Source organism: Artemia sp. Qi Xiang Cuo, chromosome 2 (genome assembly GCF_049724085.1).
Source record: "Artemia sp. Qi Xiang Cuo chromosome 2, ASM4972408v1, whole genome shotgun sequence".
NCBI lineage: Eukaryota > Metazoa > Arthropoda > Branchiopoda > Anostraca > Artemiidae > Artemia > Artemia sp. Qi Xiang Cuo.
In genome coordinates this window covers 20,051,695-20,072,314 of record NC_142795.1, presented here as the reverse complement: position 1 = coordinate 20,072,314, position 20,620 = coordinate 20,051,695, and the positions used below count along the sequence as shown (strand labels likewise).

Here is a 20,620-nt window from a genome sequence, read left to right as displayed (position 1 = left end):
TTTTTGTTCATTTTTGGTCTAATAGAGTTCTTTACTTTTTTTTAAAAAACTTATTTTGTGTACAAAGTCTATTGATTAATTTCTGATCGTTTTATATTGACATAGTCTTTTTCAGGGAGAAACACTGAACCTCTTCTGAAACTAAACAACCATCCCTTCCATAAAAACAACAAATACACACTGGGCATAACTTATAATTCTTGCCCCTAATCTCTGGGGTTTGTTTCAACCCCAAAAGCCTTGTTATATGATATTTAAACTATTTTGAATAGAATGGCAATCTCAAAATTTCTATTGAACGCATTTCTTGACAATATGACATGTGTGTAGAGGAGAGGGGGTAGCTGTCCTCTGATCACTTTGACTCTTAATAAGAACACTAGAGCGTCTGATTACCAATCCAATTAGCCCCCTCCAAAGTTTATGTGACCACACTTTCTGTAGAAACCCTGTATGTCCCCACGACATAAATTAAAACCCTTGCCCCGAGGGCTGGGGGGTTTGTTATCCTCAAAGACATAATTTCCAGACCTTTCTGATAGGCTGAACAAAATGGCTATATAAAAATTTTGATTGGAAGTGTTTGGGGACATGTTGGTAGGGGGAGGGGGCCCCCTCTAGTGTTTGGAGGGGGGCATTTTCCCTCTGATCACCTTCAACGAATAAAAAAGACACTAGTCCTCTCAATTTCCAATCGAATGAGCCCTTTTTGAAGCATCTACAGTAACACTTTCTATAATTACCTTATATGCCCCAAGGGCATAACTTACGACCCTTGTCCTGAGGGATATGGGGGGAGGGTTATCATGCTCAAAGACATAATTTCCAGACCTTTCAACTACGTTAAACAAAATGGTCATATCAAACTTTGATCGGAAATGTTTGGGGAAATGATGGCCTTAGGGGGGGGGTCTCCCTTCGATTACTTTCGACTATTATAAAGGGCAATAACTCTCGCAATTTCAAATCAAGAAAGCCCTTTTTGAAGTTTTTACGACAACAGTTTCTGTAAGAAATTATATGCCCCCAGGGCATAACTTACAACCTTAGCCTTTAGGGCTGTGGGGGGTTGTCATACTCAAAAACATAATTTCCGGACCATAAAACTACGTTCAACAAAATGGCTATATCAATTGTTGATCAGAAATGTTTGTGGAAATGATGGGCGTGGGGGATGGGGACTTCCACACTCCGATCGGTTTTGACTATTAATAAGGGCACTAGCCCTCTCAATTCCCAATTGAATGAGTCCGTTTCAAAGTTTCTATGACAACGCTGGCAAAGACCTAATTTCCAGAACTTTCAACTACGTTCAACAAAATGTCTATCTCAAAATTTTGATTGGATGTGTTTGGGGAAATTGTGGGCTTGAGAGGGACGTTAGTTGTCCTCCAATCAACTTAGACTATTAAATAGGGCACTAGCCCTTTCAGTTTCCAATCGAATGAGCCCTTTTTGAAGTTTCTACGACAACGCTTTCTATAAAACCTTACATGCCCCCAGGGCATAACTTACAACCCTTGCACTGAGGGCTGTGGGGGAGTGTCATCCTCGAAAATATAATTTCTGGACTTTTTAACTACGTTGAACAAAATGGCTATCTCAAAATTTTTATTGAATGTGTTTGGAGAAATGGTGGGTGTTTGAGGGGTGTTAGTTCTCCTCCAATCACTTTTTCTATTAAAAAGGGCACTATCCCTTCGAAGTTTTCGAAGTTTCCATGACAACGCTCTCTATCAAAACCTTATATGCCCACAGGGCACAACTTACAACCCTTGCCCTGAGAGGTTTGGGGAGGTTTATCATCCTCAAAGACATAATATCTAGAACTTTCAACTACGTTGAAAAATTTGCTATCTCAAAATTTTGATTGGATGTGTTTGGGGAAATGGTGGTCATTAAAGGGGGGTTAGTTGCCCTCCAATCAGTTTTGACTAGCCTATTAAAAAGGGCATTAGCCCTTTGAATTTCCAATTGAATGATACTTTTTTTAAGTTTCTACGACAACATTTTCTATAAAAACCTTATATGTCCCCAGGGCATAACTTACAACCATTACCTTGAAGGCTGTGGGGGGGTCATCCTTAAAAACCCAATTTCCAGAACTTTTATGTACGTTGAACAAAATGGCTATCTCAAAATCTTGATTGGATGTGTCAGGGGAAATGGTGGGCGTGAGGGGGGGGGGAGGTAGTTGCCCTCCAATCACTTTTGACTATTAAAAAGGGCAGGAGCCCCTTCAATTTCCAGTTGAATGAGCCCTCGTTGAAGTCTCTACGAAAATGCTTTCTATAAAAACCTTATATGCCCCAAGGGCACAACTTACAACCTTTGCCCTGAGGTTTGGAGGGTTCGTCATCCTCAGACAGATAATTCCCAGAACTTACACTTACATTGAAGAAAATCCTATCTCAAAATTGTAATTGGATGTATTTGAGGAAATGGTGGGCGTGAGAGGGGGGTTAGTTGATCTCCAATCACTATTAAAAACGGCACCAGCTCTTTCAATTTCCAATCAAATGAGCTTTTTTGAAGTTTCTGCGACAACACTTTCAAAAAAACCCGTAAATACCCCCAGGGCATAACTTACAACCCTTGCCCTGAGGGCTCTGAGGGGTTTATCAGCATTTCAGACCTAATTTCCAGAACTTTTAACAACGTGGAACAAAATGAATATCTCAAAATTTTGATTGCATGTGCTTGGGGAAATGGTGGACGTAAGAGGGGGGGTTAGTTGCCCTCCAATTACTTTCAACTATTAAAAAGGGCACTAGCCTTTTCAATTTCCAATAGAGTGAGCCCTTTTTGAAGTTTTTACGACAATACTTTCTATAAAAACCTTATATGCCCCAGGGGGATAAATTACAACCCTTGCCCTGAGGACTGTAGGTGGTGTTTCATCTTCAAAGACATAATTTCCTGACCTTTCAACTACATTGAAAGTCGGAAGGCCATACAAGAATTGAACGGGACAAGACCACATGCCTATTTCTAGGCCAATCAGAGAGGTAAAATACGAACAGGAGTGACATTACCTGACTTCTATGATTTTAGCTTGGATCTGCGTAGTAGGCTATTGTCGAAATCGAGCTGAGCAATATCTGTTTTGTTATGGTTCCAACTGTATAAGTTGATTTTACTTCATTCTTAATATAACAGTTCTGCTGAAGCAAAGTTGCCAAAACAAAGGAACCGTCAGAGATTAATTGACATTTTAGGGGATTATTTGGGCGAAACAGATTGAGTCATTTTAGGGAATTATTTGGGCGAAAGAGATTGATACATTTTAGGGGACTATTTGTGCGGAGCAGATTGAGAGAGATTATTTGGGCGAAACAGATTGAGACATTTTAGAGAACTGTTGGGTGAAACAGATTGAGAAATTTTAGGGGAATATTTAGGCGAAACAGATTGAAGGATTTTAGGGATTATTTGGATAGGAACAAGTTAGAATTTCTAGGTTGTGGTCGCTATAATGTACAAGTTCCAATTTTCAATATAGAATCTCCGCTAAAAATTATAAATGTGTAAAAAAAAGTCATCAGAACATCTTTCAGACCCCATCTTTGAGAGTTAGACAAGCGAACGTATTAAAGATTCAATTCTGACACTTTCTTGCTTAACATTATCAATATGACAATTTAGAATGTTATCTTTTTAAAAGTTCCCCACGGCCTAAATGTTTCCTGATTATGACTTCTTTATTTACTATCCTTAGACACATCCACTTCAACTGTTCATGCAAAATCCAGTAATAAAATCAATATTAAAAAGAAAATTATTACCATTTTAAATGTTATGCTCGTCGAAACCTCTACTCCCAAACACATTTTTTGACCAACTAATTTAAACGGGTAGAAAATGGGATACAGATTGAAGACGTTCGTGAAACGTTGAATTGTTCCTTATTCTTAATTCGCGTGCTATAGACACAGAAATTAAATTTTAGATGAATCTACAGAGTTTAATATTTGTTCATTTTAAGCCTTTTTTTATGTTTTATTATTTTTGCGGATCGAGTTCAGAAGGACATTTGAGGTGTAGGTTTATTTTTAAGATGGTTTGAAAACAAAATAAATAAAGTTATTAGTTGAAGTGAGGGCTGTTAGTTTGCCACTGGGTCAAAGAAAAATCTTCGCATACATATTATTGTTATATTTTTTAGAGTGGCAGAAACTAGGAATTATTTGGGCAAAACAGATTGAGAAAGTTTAGAGAGTTATTTGTGTGAAGCCGATTGAGAGAGATTGAGAGATTTTATTTGGGTGAAACATATTGCTACAAGTGGTAAAAGACAAAAAATATTTTTAAATTATTCTTTTTGTATTTTGGAAAAAATATTAGCATATTTAACCCTTTATTATTTCCTTTCAGTTAGACATGGAAAGGTATGGTGTTCTTAGGAATTATCTGTGTACAGGCTAAAAGTGGTAAAAGACAAATTTTATTTTTAAATTATTCTTTTTTATTTTGGAAAAAAAATTAGCCTATTATTTTTATTGTACTTTGGAAAAAAATATTAGCTTATTTAACCATTTACTATTTCCTTTCAGTTAGACATGGAAAAGTATGGTGTTCTTAGGAATTATCTGTGTACAGGTTAAAAGTGGTAAAAGACAGACTATATTTTTTAAATTTCTTTTCTATTTTGGAAAAAATATTAGCATATTATTCTTTCGTATTTTGGAAAAAATATTAGCATATTTAACCCTTTTTCATTTCCTTTCAGTTAGACATGGAAAGGTATGGTGTTCTTAGGAATTATCTGTAACAAGCTAAGAGTTGTAAAAGACAAACTTTATTTTTTAATTATTCTTTTTTATTTTGGAAAAAATATTAGCATATTTAACCCTAAATCCTATACCGGATATCTTTTCACGGATATGTCTGATAATATTCACAAAATTCAAGTATAAGAGTGGATAAATCCTTTATCAACATCATTTGTCGGTTACATCGGATAAAATTGACAAAAAACATACACACACACACACACACACACACACACACACACACACACACACACACACACACACACACACACACACACACACACACACACACACACACACACACACACACACACACACACACACACACACACACACACACACACACACACACACACACACACACACACACACACACACACACACACACACACACACACACACACACACACACACACACACACACACACACACACACACACACACACACACACACACACACACACACACACACACACACACACACACACACACACACACACACACACACAACACATACACACACACACACATACACATATACACACACACACAAACACACACACACACATACACATATACACACACACATACATACACACGCACACACAAACACACACACACACATACACACACACACACACACACACACACGCACACACACACAAACACACACACACACACACACACACACACACACACACACACTCTATGAGCAGCCATAGAGTACGATGGGTACATCTGCAAGCACGTGTGTGTGTGTGTATGTGGGTGTGTTTGTGTGTGCTTTGTGTGTGTGTGTGTGTGTGTATGTGTGTGTGTGTAGTTGTGTGTGTCGTGTGTGTATGTATGTGTGTGTGTGTTTGTGTCTGGGTTTGTGTGTGTGTGATTGTATGTATGACACACACATCCACACACACATAAAAACAAAAACACAGACAAAAACTCACAAACAAACAAATAAACAATTTCACTCAAACAATCGAAAAAAAAAACAAATAAACAAACAAAAACTCACACAATAAAACACACTCACACAAAGACAAACAAACAAAAACAAACACACACAAAAACACACACACATAAACACACATACACACACACATACACACACACACACGTGTGTGTGTATGTGTGTGTGTATGTGCACACACACACACACACACACACACAAATATAAATAAACAAACAAACAAACACAAACACACACAAACACACACACATATACAAAAACACACAAACAAAAACACACAAACTAACACACACACAAATACAAATACACACACACACATTCTTGCAGATGTACCAACCGTACTCTATGGTTGCTCATAGACACATCGCAACTGAAACCATGCCAAAAGTTATGTATAACCAGGAAACACAATAAGTGTCATGTCAAGAGAAATCATGTCGAATAATTTCAAGGTACGAATTCAAAACATTCCATTGTGTTATGAGGATATTAATAAACATGTAATACTCTAAGAGCTAAGTTGCGCAATAAATTTCACGCTCCATTTGCATGCAATTGATACCGAAAGTCTTATGACTCCTCCCGACAATGGCTTCTACAGGTTTTATGACTCCTCCCCACAATGAAACTAGATGGTTTTTGGACTCCTCATCCTAGCCATAAGTCTTTCTTTCTAACCTTGAGCAAAGGTATAAACGTTTGATGAAGGACTTTTCTGCTCAAATATTACATTAGTAGCTTCCAGGATGATAAGACTGTATGACACAGAATTTATTGGTCTCAAAAAAATCATCTTATGGTATTATATTAGAATGCGCATTTTTATTATTGTCTATGGAACTCGAAGAAATTGACTGCTATCATTGGATAGTGAACTATAATATGTTTGAGTATGATAAAAGCTTATGTACTGCTAAATTATGACGTATAAACAGACTGGGATTCTACGATAGAGTGATTACACCACATAATAAAAGTAATCAAGAACTGAGAAATGTTCAGGAAGAAGTCATAGAAATTTACAGCTTTTTGGTGGCTGAAGCACTATACGTAAAGGGTAACGTACCTACAGATAAAGTTTTTATTCGAGACTGTGACCCTAGCATCCCACTTTTTAATTTAGAAGAATTTAAGTGTCCTCTATATCATGGGATCCTTGTTTGTGGATGTTTAACAGTGAACTTTAAGTATTATTTTTATGTATTATATGTGTTTTTTAAAAAAATATTTTTAATATGTTTAAGCAATAAACATCTTTAAGCTTTACCCGTCTTTATTATTTTGAATAGTTCTATTCACTCAGGAAATTATGAAAAAATTGTAAGTAAGTAACAAACTCTTTCTTGAATTTACCTCTTGGATACGCAATACGGAAATTTCGTTCAAGAAATTATGAGAAAATTGTAAGTAAATAACAAACTCTTTCTTGAATTCACCTCTTGGATACACAATACGGAAATTTTATTCAAGAAAATTATGAAAAAAATGTAAGTATGTAACAAACTCTTTCTTGAATTCGCCTTGAGGTTACACAATACAGAAATTTCATTCAAGAAAATATAAAAAATTGTAAGTAAGTAATAACCCTCTTTCTTGAATTCGTCTCTTGGATACACAATACAGAAGTTTCATTCAAGAAATTATGAAAAAATTGTAAGTAAATAACAAACTCTTTCTTGTATTCACCTCTTGGATACACAATATACACATTTCATTCAAGAAATTATGAAACAAATTGTAAGTAAGTAACCAACTCTTTCTTGAATGCACCTCTTGGATACACAATACAGGCATTTCATTCAAGAAATTATGAAAAATTGTAAGTAAGTAACAAACTCTTTGTTAAATTCACCTCTTGGATACACAATACAGAAATTTCATTCATGAAATTATGAAAAAGTTGTAAGTAAGTAACAAGCTCTTTCTTGAATTCGCCTCTTGAAACAAACTCTTTTTTTTAATTCACCTCTTGAATACACAATACAGAAATTTCATTCAAGAAACTATGAAAAAATTGTAAATAGGTAACAAACTCCTTATTGAATTCGCCTCTTGGACGCACAATACAGACATTTCATTCGAGAAATTTTGAAAAAATTATAAGTAAATAACCAACTCTTTCTTGAATACACCTCTTGGATACACATTGCAGAAATTTTAATCAAGAGATTATGAAAAAATTGTAAGTAAGTAACAAAATCTTTCTTGAATTCACCTCTTGTATACACAATACAGAAATTTCATTCAAGAAACTATGAAAAAATTGTAAGTGGGTAATAAACTCATTCTTGAATTCACCTCTTGTATACACAATACAGAAATTTCCTTCAAGAAATTATGAAAAATTGTAAATAAGTAACAAACTATTTCTTAAATTCACCTTTTGGATACACAATACAGAATTTCATTCAAGAAATTATGAAAAAATTGTAAGTAAGTAACAAACTATTTATTGAATTCACCTCTTGGATACATAATACAGAAATTTTATTCAAGAAATTATGAAAAGTTGTAAGTAAGTAACAAACTCTTTCTTGAATTCACCTATTTGATATTCAACAAAGAAATTTCATTTAAGAAATTATAAAAAAATTGTAAGTAAGTAATAAACTCTTTCTTGAATTTACCTCATGAATACAAAATACAGAAATTTCATTAAAAAAATTATGAAAAAATGTAAGTAAGTAACAAACTCTTTCTTGAATTCACATTTTGGATACACAATACAGAAATTTTCATTCAAGAAATTATGAAAAAATTGCAAGTAAGTAACAATCTCTTTTTTGAATTCATCTCTTGGATACACAGAAATTTTATTCAAGAAATTATGAAAAAATTGTAAGTAAGTAACAAACTCTTTCATGAATTCTCTCTTCTTAAATTTACCTCATTAGTGAACATTACGGCATTTTTATTCATTCAATTATGAGAGAATTGTAAGCAAATAACGTACTCCTTGTTAAATTCATTTCCGGTATATATAGAATGGATATCTCATTCAGGAAACTATGACACATTGTAACCAAGTAATACACTCTTTTATGAATTCGCCTCTTGGATAGAGAGTACAGGAATTTCATTCAAGAAATTATGAAAAAATTGTAGGTAAGTAACAAACTCTTTTTTGAATTCACGTCTTGGATATACACAAGAATAAACGAAAAAATTACAAGTAAGTAACAAACTCATTCTTGAAATCACCTCTTGCATACACAATACAGAAATTTCATTCACGAAATTATGAAAAAGTTCAAGTTCTCTTCTGAATTTTCTCAAAGAAGAGAAAAAAGTTACAGTTCAATTCTAATTTTTTCCAACGATGGTAAAAAATGTTCCACTTCAGTTCTGAATTTTCTCTAGGACATGAAAAAAATGACGTACTTTTGCATAGAACAATTTCAACTACAGAGGTATTTCTTAGCATCAAAAAGGATCTTACAAAATATCACTGAATCAAGAGACTACTGCTGCCATCTTCATGCCTATAGTTGTAGATTGCATCACAATCGCTCAGACCTACGGCTATAGTGTGAGAGACATGCAAAAAGTTAGGTTTATTTAAGGTCATATAGATCAAAACGATCTTACAACATTTCATAGAATCAAGAGACTACTGCTGCCATCTTCACACCTATAGTTATAGATAGCAACACAACCACTGAGACACACGAGAATAGTGTGAGAAACATGCAAAAAAGTTAAGTATATTTAAGCTCTTTTAGCGCGCTAAGTCTCTTGATTCTGTGAAATGTTTTAAGATCCTTTTGATCTAAGTGAGCTTAAATAAACCTAACTTTTTTGCATGTCTATCATACTATAGACGTGTGTCTGAGTGACTGTGCTGCCATCTATAACTATAGGTGTGAAGATGCAGCAGTAGTCTCTTGATTCTGTGAAATGTTGTATGATCCTTTTGATGAAAAGAAATACCTTTGTAGTTGAAATTGTTCTATGCAAAAGTACTTTATTTTTTTCATGCCTATGAGAAAACTTTCAGAACTGAAGTAGAACATTTTTTTTATTTTCGTTGGAAAAAATTAGAGGAGAAAATTTGTGATGTTTAGCCCTTATGAAGGTTAAATAAAAAAAAAGTTTTTTTTTTAACTGAAAGTAAGGAGCAATATTAAAACTTCAAACAAACAGAAATTATCCTGTATATGAAAAGGGCTGTCCTCTCCTCAACGCCTCGCTCTTTACGCTAAAGTTTTTATTGTTTTAAAAAATATTGTTGCGAGAAAGAGTCTAATTTTAGCGTAAAGAGCGAGGCAACTGCCAATACAATATGTAAACATTGGGTAAAGCTCATAACTTTCAGCCCTCGCCCGGGGGGCTTTGGGGGATTAAGTCATCCTAAAAGACATATTTATTATATTTTCGACTATGCTGAACAAAATGGCTATCTCAAAATTTTGATCAGGTGACTTTGGGAAAAAATTAGCATGGGAGGGGGCCTAGTTGCCCTCTATTTTTTTGGTCACTTAAAAAGGGCACTAAAACTTTTAATTTTCCTTTGATCAGCCTTCCCACGATATTCTAGGACCACTGGGTCGATACGATTATCCCTGAGGGAGAAAAAAATAAAAATAAACACGCATCCATGATCTTTCTTCTGGAAAAAAACACAAAATTCCACATTTTTGCTGATAGGAGCTTGAAACCTGTACAGTAGGGTTCTCGTATACGCTGAATCTTATGGTATTATTTTCATTAAGGCTCTATAACTTTTAGGGGATTTTCCCCCCTTTTTTCGAAAATAAGGAAAATTTTCTCAGGTAACTTTTGATAGGTAAAACTAAACTTGACGAAACTTATATATTTGAAATCAGCATTAAAATCTGATCCTTCCGATGTATCTATTGGTATCAAAATTCCGTTTTTATAGTTTCGGTTACTTTTGAGCCGGGTCGCTCATTACTTACAGTTCGTTATTACGAATTGTTTGATATCAGAGGCAAAGCTATAGCGTTGCTCTAATAAAGGCTATACGGCTCCAATATTTGATTATTTAATTTTTTTTTCCCAGAGGCACTTCATACGAAAGGGGTCGTCGTAGAAACTTCAAAGGGGGCTCATTCTATAGGAAATCAAGAGTTCTAGTGCCAGTTTTAATAGTCAAAAGTGATTGGAGGGCAACAAGCCCTCCCCCCCCGCACGCCCATCATTTCCCCGAACACATCCAATCAAAATTTTGAGATAGCCATTTTGTTCAGCGTTGTTTGAGGAGGAAAATCCCCCACAACCCTCAGGGCAAGGGTTTTAAGTTATGCCCTGGGGGCATATAAGGTTTTTATAGAAGGTGTTGTCGTAGAAACTTCAAAAAAGGCTCATTCGATTGGAAATTCAAAGGGCTAGTGTCCTTTTTAATAGTCAAAAGTGATTGGAGGGCAACTAGCCCCCCAGGCCCATCATTCCCCCAAACATATCTAATAAAAATTTTGAGATTGCCGTTTTGTTCCTAAAAGTTGATTTCGTGATAAAAAATAAGTTTTTTGAGGGGGATACTCACCTACAGCTATTAGGGCACGGATTTGAAATTATGCCCTTGGGGCATGTCAGGTTTTTATAAAAGGCGTTGTCGTTTAAACTTCAAAAGGCTCATTCGATTGGAAAATCAAATGTCTAGTGCCCTTTTTAATAGTCGAAAGTGATTGGAGGGCAACAAGCCCCCCCCCCCATGTCCATGATTCCCTCAAACACATCCAATCAAAATTTTGAAATAGCCATTTTGGTTCAGCGTAGTTGATTTTCAGATAGAAAATATGTTTTTGAGCCACATCTTACCACACAAGGGTGTCAAGTTGTACATTGGGAGCACCCAAAGTTTTTATAGAAAACGTTGCCGCTTGCACAACAAAACAGGCTCACTCGCTTAAAGACTCAACGGGAAAGTGCTCTTTCTTCCAGTCGTAAGTTATTTGAGGATACCTAGCCGCCCCCCACCGTTTGAATATCTGAACAGAATACCCCTCGAAATTGGGAGATGGTCATTTTGTCTCGAGTAGTTGATTTCCAGATAGAAAATATGTTTTTGAGGAAGAAAATCCCCCACAACCCTCTGGGCAAGGGTTTTACGTTATGCCATGGGGGCATATAAGGTTTTAATAGAAGGTGTTGCCGTATAAACTTCAAAAAAGGCTCAATCGATTAGAAATTCAAAGGGCTAGTGCCCTTTTTAATAGTCGAAAGGGATTGGAGGGCAACTCGCCCCCCCCCCCCCCACGCCCATTATTCCCCCAAACACATCCAATCAAATTTTGAGATAGCCATTTTGTTCAGCGTAGTTTATTTCCAGATAGAAAATATGTTCTTGAGGAGGACACTCCCCCAAAACCCTTGGGGCAAGGGTTTTAAGTTATGCCATGGGGGCATATAAGATTTTTATAGAAGGTGTTGTCGTTTAAAATTCAAAAGGCTCATTCGATTGGAAATTCAAATGTCTAGTGCCCTTTTTAATAGTAGAAAGTGATTGGAGGGCAACAAGCCCCCCCCCCCATGCCCATGAGTCCCTCAAACACATCCAATCAAAATTTTGAAATAGCCATTTGGTTCAGCGTAGTTGATTTTCAGATAGAAAATATGTTTTTGAGGCACAACCCTCAAGGCAAGGGTTTCAAGTTATACCCTGGGGGCATATAAGATTTTTATAGAAGGCATTGTCGTTTAAACTTCAAAAGGCTCATTCGATTGGAAATTCAAATGTCTAGTGCCCTTTTTAATAGTCGAAAGTGATTGGAGGGCAACAAGCCCTCCCCCCCCCCACGCCCATCATTCCCTCAAACACATCCAATCAAAATTTTGAGATAGTCATTTTGTTCGGCGTAACACATCCAATCCAAGCCCTCCCCCCCCCACGCCCATCATTCCCTCAAACACATCCAATCAAAATTTTGAGATAGCCATTTTGTTCAGCGTAGTTTATTTCCATGTAGAAAATATGTTTTTGAGGAGGACAATCCCCCACAACCCTCTGGGCAAGGGTTTTAAGTTATGCCCTGGGGGCATATAAGGTTCTTATAGAAGGCGTTGTCGTTTAAACTTCAAAAGGCTCATTCGATTGGAAATTCAAATATCTAGTGCCCTTTTTAATAGTCGAAAGTGATTGGAGGGCAACAAGCCCCCCCCCCCCCCCCAACGCCCATCATTCCCTCAAACACATCCAATCAAAATTTTGAGATAGCCATTTTGTTCAGCGTAGTTTATTTCCAGGTAGAAAATGTGTTTTTGAGGAGGACAATCGCCCACAACCCTCAGGGCAAGGGTTTTAAGTTATGCCCTGAGGGCATATAAGGTTTTAATAGAAGGCGTTGCCATAGAAACTTCAAAAAATGCTCAATCGACTAGAAATTCAAAGGGCTAGTGCCCTTTTTAATAGTCGAAAGTGATTGGAGGGCAACTCGCCCCCCCACGCCCATCATTCCCCCAAACACATCCAATCAAAATTGAGATATCCATTTTGTTCATCGTAGTTGATTTCCAGATAGAAAATATGTTTTTGAGGAGGACAGTCCCCCCCAACCCTTAGGGCACGGGTTTTAAGTTATGCCCAGGGGGTATATAAGGTTTTTATAGAAGGCGTTGTCGTTTAAACTTCAAAAGGCTCATTCGATTGGAAAATCAAATGTCTAGTGCCCTTTTTAATAGTCGAAAGTGATTGGAGGGCAACAAGCCCTCCCCCCCCACGCCCATGATTCCCTCAAACACATCCAATCAAAATTTTGAAATAGCCATTTGGTTCAGCGTAGTTGATTTTCATATAGAAAATATGTTTTTGAGGCACAACCCTCACGGCAAGGGTTTTAAGTTATACCCTGGGGTCATATAAGGTTTTTATAGAAGGCGGTGTCGTAGAAACTTCAAAAAAGGCTCATTCGATTGGAAATTCAAAGGGCTAGTGCTCTTTTTAATAGTCGAAAGTGATTTGAGGATAACTAACCCTCTCTCACGCCCAACTTTTCCCCAAACACATCCAATCAAAATTTTGAAACAGCCATTTTATTAAACGTATTTTTAAGTTCTGGAAATTAGGTCTTTGAGGATGACAACTCCCCCGCAGCCTTCAGGGCAAGGGTTGTAAATTAAGGATTCTCCAAATCCTTCATAGTATTTCTTATGGAAGGGATGCTCGTATAAACTTTAGAGAGGGATCATTTGATTTGAAATTGAAAGTTCTTTTTAACTTTTTAATAGTCAAAAGAGATTGGTGGGCAACTAGCCCCCCCCCCCCCCTCCACGCCCTAAATGCATCAGATAAAAATTTTGAACATACAATAGATATTAATGTAAATTAATAAATAAATTTAGTGCTGATATTAATGTAAAACTAATAAATAAATTTTTGCTGGGTGAAGTTTAACGTGGGGGAATTATCAGCAGGAAAAGAAAATGTTCTATTAGGGGGGAGGAATTTCCCAGGGGTGGGCTTTCCAAATGTGAATTATTCAAGGAGGGGACGACTAAACCCTTTCGATAATATTCTAAGTTTTACATCTGAAAGTAACGGGAATAAAGAATCAACGGAAATGTCAAAGATAGCACTCCAGGTTCCTTTAGACGATTTTGTTCGTGTCTTTTGAAAAAAGACATTTTCAAAAGACAGATTATTTTCATTTGTATTACTTTCTCTGTGGCTGCTCAATTACGCATGTGAGGGGGGAGACTTCCCCCACCACTGTCTACGCTAAGGTTTCAGTTTTTATCTCAAGGCTTAAAAATGAACGCAATGCGATAAAAGTACAACTTAAAATAACATCTATAACATATATCAAAACCGAACATATATCAAAAACGAGTAAAAATTAATTAAAAAAAACTTTTCGAAAAATAAGTTTTCAAATAAAATTAAAGGCTGTTTTAAACTCAAGATTAGCAGACACACATATATGTTTAAATTCCAACTCATAACGACCAGAAACTACTATTAAACAATAAATGAAACCCGAAACGAACAGAAATTAAATAAACAATCAATGCGAACAAAAATACAATATATATTAATGTAAATGAATAAATAAATCTTAAAACGAGTGAAACTTAAATTGAATATGCAAATCAAGTTTGAATCGAATAAAAATCACTAAAAACAACAGTTTGAGTATCGTCTCAATGCAGAAACCTAAAACCTACTGCATCATTGGCACTTTACTGAAAACGAATTATATTACAAATGTTTTCTTTTGTGCTTAATGTTAAAAATAAATATTAAAATTACAGTAAAATTTTGAAATGATGAGCTTTCAGCAATTAATACCATTATACATAAAATATTCAGCTTAATTTATTAGTTCTTTCCAAGATTGGTCAAGACAAATATAATTTCACTACAAACAAAATTTGAATATTGCCCCCTTCTTTAACTGTAAAAACCTAAAGCCTTCTGCTCCATTGGCGCTTCACTCAAAACGAAGTACTCGTATATTACAAATTTATTCTTTCCAGTTCTTACAGCATTAAAAATGAAAATTAAAATTACAGTGAAAAAAAAATCTTGAACTGATGGATCTTTCAACAATTAATATCCTTATATATCTAATATTCAATTTGATTTTGTTTATGCTTTCCAAGACTGTTCAAGACTCGTATAGTTTTCAGTAAGGCGCCAATGACGCAATAGGTTTTAAGCTTCTGCAATGAGGCGATAGCCAAACTCTTGTTTGTAGTTATTTTTATTCGATTCAAACTTGATTTGTACATTCAATTTAAGTTTCACTCGTTTTAAGATTTATTTATTCATTTACATGAATATGTATTGTATGTTTGTTCGCATTGATTGTTTATTTAATTTCTGTTAAGCTTGATTTTCATATTCAATCTAAGCATTTACTCGCTTTAAGATCTATTTATTCATTTTTACTACTTGTATGTTTTTTGCTTTGATTGTTTATTTAATTTCTGTTCGTCTTGGGTTTCATTTATTCTTTAATAGTAATTTCTGGTTGTTTTGAGTTTGAATTTTAACCGGTATTTGTATCTCCTGAGGTTAAGTTTAAAATGGCCTTTACTTTTCTTTGAAAAACATATTTTTCGGAAAGTTTTTTTTAATTAATCTACGCAAAAAACCAAGGCTTTCGATACCAAAAACATAATCATCCCACCAATTAAGAATTTTTACAAGACTCCAGTTTTTTGGGGATGGGGTTAAAATGTTAGCCAATGCTGAATCTTCTTAATTTCCACAATCTTAATTCCTGCTTTTCTTTTAAGGTATAGGTCCGGATGGGCATATTGCTTTCAACGAACCAGGCTCTTCACTGAGCTCCCGGACAAGAGTTAAAATTTTAGCATATGACACTATACGTGCAAATGCACGGTTTTTCGACAATGACATCACGAAAGTCCCAACACATGCCCTTACTGTAGGAGTTGGTACAGTCATGGATTCAAAAGAGGTGAGTGAGGGGGCGAGAATAATTGATTTAAGAGATAGGTCCTGGTTATAGCCTCCAGAGTATAAATTGGCTCTTCAAACATGAAGTTTTTAGACTTAAGATAGTGTATATAATTGATAATAAATATCAGAAATGAACACAATAGTTGATAACAGATAAAATATATAGAAAAATTAATTCAAATTAACTTACTGGTTGCTTCTGTACAAAATGGCAGAAAATGCTACTTTCCTGTGGCAAACTCTTTTTTTGCTTAAAATTACACTTGAACTTTCATTTTCTGTTCATATAATGTTCCAGTATTCTAGGACCAGTGGTTCCATGTCGTCTCCCCTAGGGAACAGACAAAAAAAAAGACAAACAACTAATTTGCATGAACGACTCTGCTTTTGAAAAAAATTCTGCGTTTTTAGATAGGCTTTGAAATCCCTGCGATAAGCTTATATGCTCAATTTTATCTAGTATATTTGATCTCGAAGATGCCACAGAAGCTTTCAATTGCATAAATCCTTTCACAAGATTAAACTGTAGGTTTAATCCTAAATTTATCCTATCAAGATCACTCACTCTTTCAGGATGTTTTCCGCCATTTTCGAAATTCAGGTAACTGTCCTCAGCCTTGTCACTTTTGATTGGTAACTTTAAACTTATTGAATTGTCCCTAATTAAATTTTACTTTATTCGTAAAGGGTGGGAACTCCTCCCAAAGAGGCCAATAGATGTAATTAATCTCGAAGATGCCACAGAAGCTTTCAATTGCATAAATCCTTTCACAAGATTAAACTATACGTTTAATCCTATATTTATCCTTATCTGTATTATCCATATCTAAATTTATCCATATTCCAAATAAAGGGAGGCCAAAGGTTGAAACTCAATCTCTTGGGAATTTGTTGAAGAAGGATCTATTGAAGCAGCTTTTCAATCTTTTCTCACAATGGAGTCCAAATTTCAGTTGTGGTCTGGTTCCAGAAGTCTAAACCGCTCTGTTGGGGAAAGCGGCAACCCATCTTACATGCAAGATATGTAATTTCTATAATCTTCTATTATCTCTAAGCCGTTCTTTCTTTTTATTTAAGAAAGTGTTTTGTCGTTTTTTGTCTGCTTTAATTTGTTTTGTTGTTGTTTTCCAACTCAATTATGATAAACCAAGATTCTTGCTACTAACTCTACATTCTGATTAAAGACATGCCGAAAATACGAGGATCCATAGAACCAGGAACGTGTTTTTTTTACCGTGTGACCTCCAAAATTTTGATATTTTATAAACTGTTCCTTGTGTTTCCTTGTATTTGCCATTCAAAACTTATTTTTGCGTTTTAATAGAAGTGAAATCCCCTAAACAAAATTCCGTGCAAATTCCTGCGTAGAAATGATAAAACAGCTTGTCCAATGGGGAATTTTGTTCCTATATTTTTGGCAGAAAATGCTTTATTTTTAGCAAACCACAAATCCATATTTAAAGTTAATTTAGAAGCAGATCAATAAAGCACTGGGGGCCTTTGGGAGCGTGCTCCCCTGAAATTTTTAGAGTTCTTCTAGTTATGTCTTATATTTTCTATAGAAATAGTCTGTTTTGGTGTTTATTTCATATTCACTTCCCCCCTCCTGAAAAAAGATGCTGCACACAATAGTATCTAGAAAAAAGAGTTTCATGAGAAAAGAAGGAAAATTTTATCCCGAAAGCCCACTTTCTGGTTAATCCAGAACGCCTGAAACTGCCCACCAGATATCTCTACCCCTTTGCTCTTGTTATTCTTTTTCGCCTTTGCTCTTACCCCATTTCGGTTTCTTAGATTCAAGTCTTAAACGTTGAGACATTTTTCTTACTCTGAACTTAATTTAGCACTTAGCTCACACGTTGCTGAGTTTATTGCTGTCCGTTTGTTGGGAGGTAAAACTTGCATTTGGCTCCCACACAGAGACCAAAGACGCATCACTACGTGGTTTGTAATATCCAAGATATTTATTAAGTGGGAAGTCAATCTAAGTTTTATAAAATTTGGTACAGCCAAATCACCACGGGGAAAAGAGGAAATATGAGATAATGTCAGGTTTCTGATCAAATTCCAGAAACAGTGTAAACAAACTGTTTGCTGAATGCTTTATTGTAAAACGACGTTGTTTTTTTATAGATACAAAATGTGCCATAACAAGTAGCCCGTGCTTCCGTTCCACCGTTTTACGGATAACTATCTAAACAAAAACTCAGAAGTAGCCCAGTATTGGACCACATGTAATTATGTAGCAACCAGAACAGAACACAAATAGGGGTGCTTCAGAGGAACAGTCGAAGAGATACGGACCTAAGACTATTTCTCAAGCACCAGTATTACGGTGAACTATTAATTCAGACGAAATTTTAATGCCACTTTATTTAAGGTGATGATTCTAGTGACAGGAGCTCACAAGGCTTTGGCTTTATCAAAAGCAGTTGAAGAGGGTGTGAATCATATGTGGACAGTCTCAGCGATTCAGATGCATCCAAGGGGAATAATTGTCTGCGATGAGACGGCAACCCTGGAATTGCGAGTCAGGACTGTTAAATACTTCAAGGTGAATTAATGCTCTTTTAATAGTTTAAATGAGTAATTGATATTCAAAGCTGTGCAATTTCAATTCCTTTTATTCAACAAAGCTACAAAAGGAGCACTTGATGCTTGCAGTTTTGCAAGCTTTGCTTACATAATATTTCTGTGTACACCTTTTTTTGCTTATTATTAAAATGACTTCTAACACTTGTAATCCTTAGGCTTCTAGTAGAGTAAAACCATTCCACCTGATAGAATCTATTCTGATCAGCTTAAATCTAAAGTCAGAGTGTCTCTCGGATGATTAGTTTTTGCCACTTGCCTAAAGTAATTCAATTATGTGAATCGCATTGTTATTTTCCTGCGATATGGCTTTTTGTTTTTAGGGATTTTGATTAAAACTATTATATTTATGTAGGTATTTCCAAAAAACGCCATCAGGCCATAGGAAAAAAAAAACAGAACATAAACATAAGAAAACCAACAAAAAAACACAAATAAATTAAAAAGAAAAAAGTACTTATATATAAATCTTCACGAAAATATTTATAAAGAGATACATCTTGGAAAACAGGTACAAAAAGTCAAGATATTTCGGAAGTTCATTATGTTGTGAATGACCCGAAAAGTTTTTTATTTTGTTGCATATAAATATGCTAGTTTCAATTTTATTATTTTAGTATTTCTACTGAAGACGGTTGCTGTATATATGACCGAAATATCTGGACTTTCGTACCTGTTTTTTCACTGTCTAAATAAATGGATTTATCCCGATTTGAGAGTTTATTTTTTCGTCTTGGAACGGCAGTGTGGTCTAAGAAAACAACACCTAATTTAAAGATCTTATGTCGAATATTCGTCGTATATATGGGGAAATTAGACCAACCCAGTAAATATCTATAAACTGAACATTTGGTTTGCAATTAGAAGACATGGAAAGCCTTGCCACTTTCACTGGAAATTTGTTTTAAATTTGGGCAAGATTAAAGAAGAAAATTTACATCAAGAACTTTGAATGAACTTTGTCAATGAACTCTCTCTGAAAATAATCTAGTGAATAATCCGGAAGTTCATTATGTTGTGAATGAGCCGAGAAAATATTTATTTTGTTCTATATAAATATGCTAGTTTCAATCTTATTATTTTAGTATTTCTACTGACGATGGTCGCTGTATATGTGACCGAAATATCTGGACTTTTGTACCTGTTTTTTCGCTGTCTAAATAAATGGATTTATCCCCATTTGAAAGTTTATTTGTTCGTCTTAGAATGGCAGTGTGGTCTAAGAAAATAACATCTAATTTAAAGGTGTTCTGTCGAAAAAAAAGAGATCTCCTTCTGAGCCTACCACTGCTGTATTCCTTGCTTGTGTAACCTTTCTTTTACCTTAACAACCACTGTATCCGAATTCGATACCTGACCTTCATTCCAAAAATACGAATATCCTACTTCATCTAAAATTTTCTTAATTTCTTGAGGCCACCCTACCTCTATCTTATCCTCCAACAAACTAAAATACGGTTTTTTAGCTAGTCTATTCTTACTTCTTAAATTTTTTATCCAAAACTTCGGCATTCTTATTAACCTATCTTTTTCTAACCTACTTAGTCCTAAATCCCCCTCTAGTATAACAATGTGAGTGGATTTAGGAAGCCTTAAAACTTTCTTAAATAATTTCTTTGCATTCTCTCCAACTCCTTACATCTTCTAAAACGCCACAGCTCACACCCGTAATACATAACCGGGAGGAGTTTAGTCCTAAATAAATATTTATGCATTGCTAAATCCCTAATCTTTCCAACCTCTCTTTTTAAAATTAAACTCATACCCATATTTCCTTTTTGTACTCTATACTTAACCTCCTTTCCATACTTACCATTCCAAAAAAACTTAACCCCTAAACACACGAATTCTTTTTTAATCTCTATAAAATCACCTTTAAATCTAAATTCATCAGCTTCC

The 20,620-nt window shown here is 35.2% G+C and overlaps 1 protein-coding gene across 1 annotated transcript in view; it reads left to right on the top strand.

Moving 5' to 3' along the window:
* The window catches only part of LOC148954983 (glucosamine-6-phosphate deaminase-like), a 128,962-nt gene that overhangs the window by 57,962 nt on the left and 50,380 nt on the right, over window positions 1–20,620 (top strand). Inside the window, exons 4-5 of the mRNA XM_089108009.1 lie at window positions 15,943–16,127; window positions 18,510–18,683. Of these exons, the coding sequence (XP_088964135.1) occupies window positions 15,943–16,127; window positions 18,510–18,683 (359 nt within the window). The remainder of the gene's footprint in view (window positions 1–15,942; window positions 16,128–18,509; window positions 18,684–20,620) is intronic.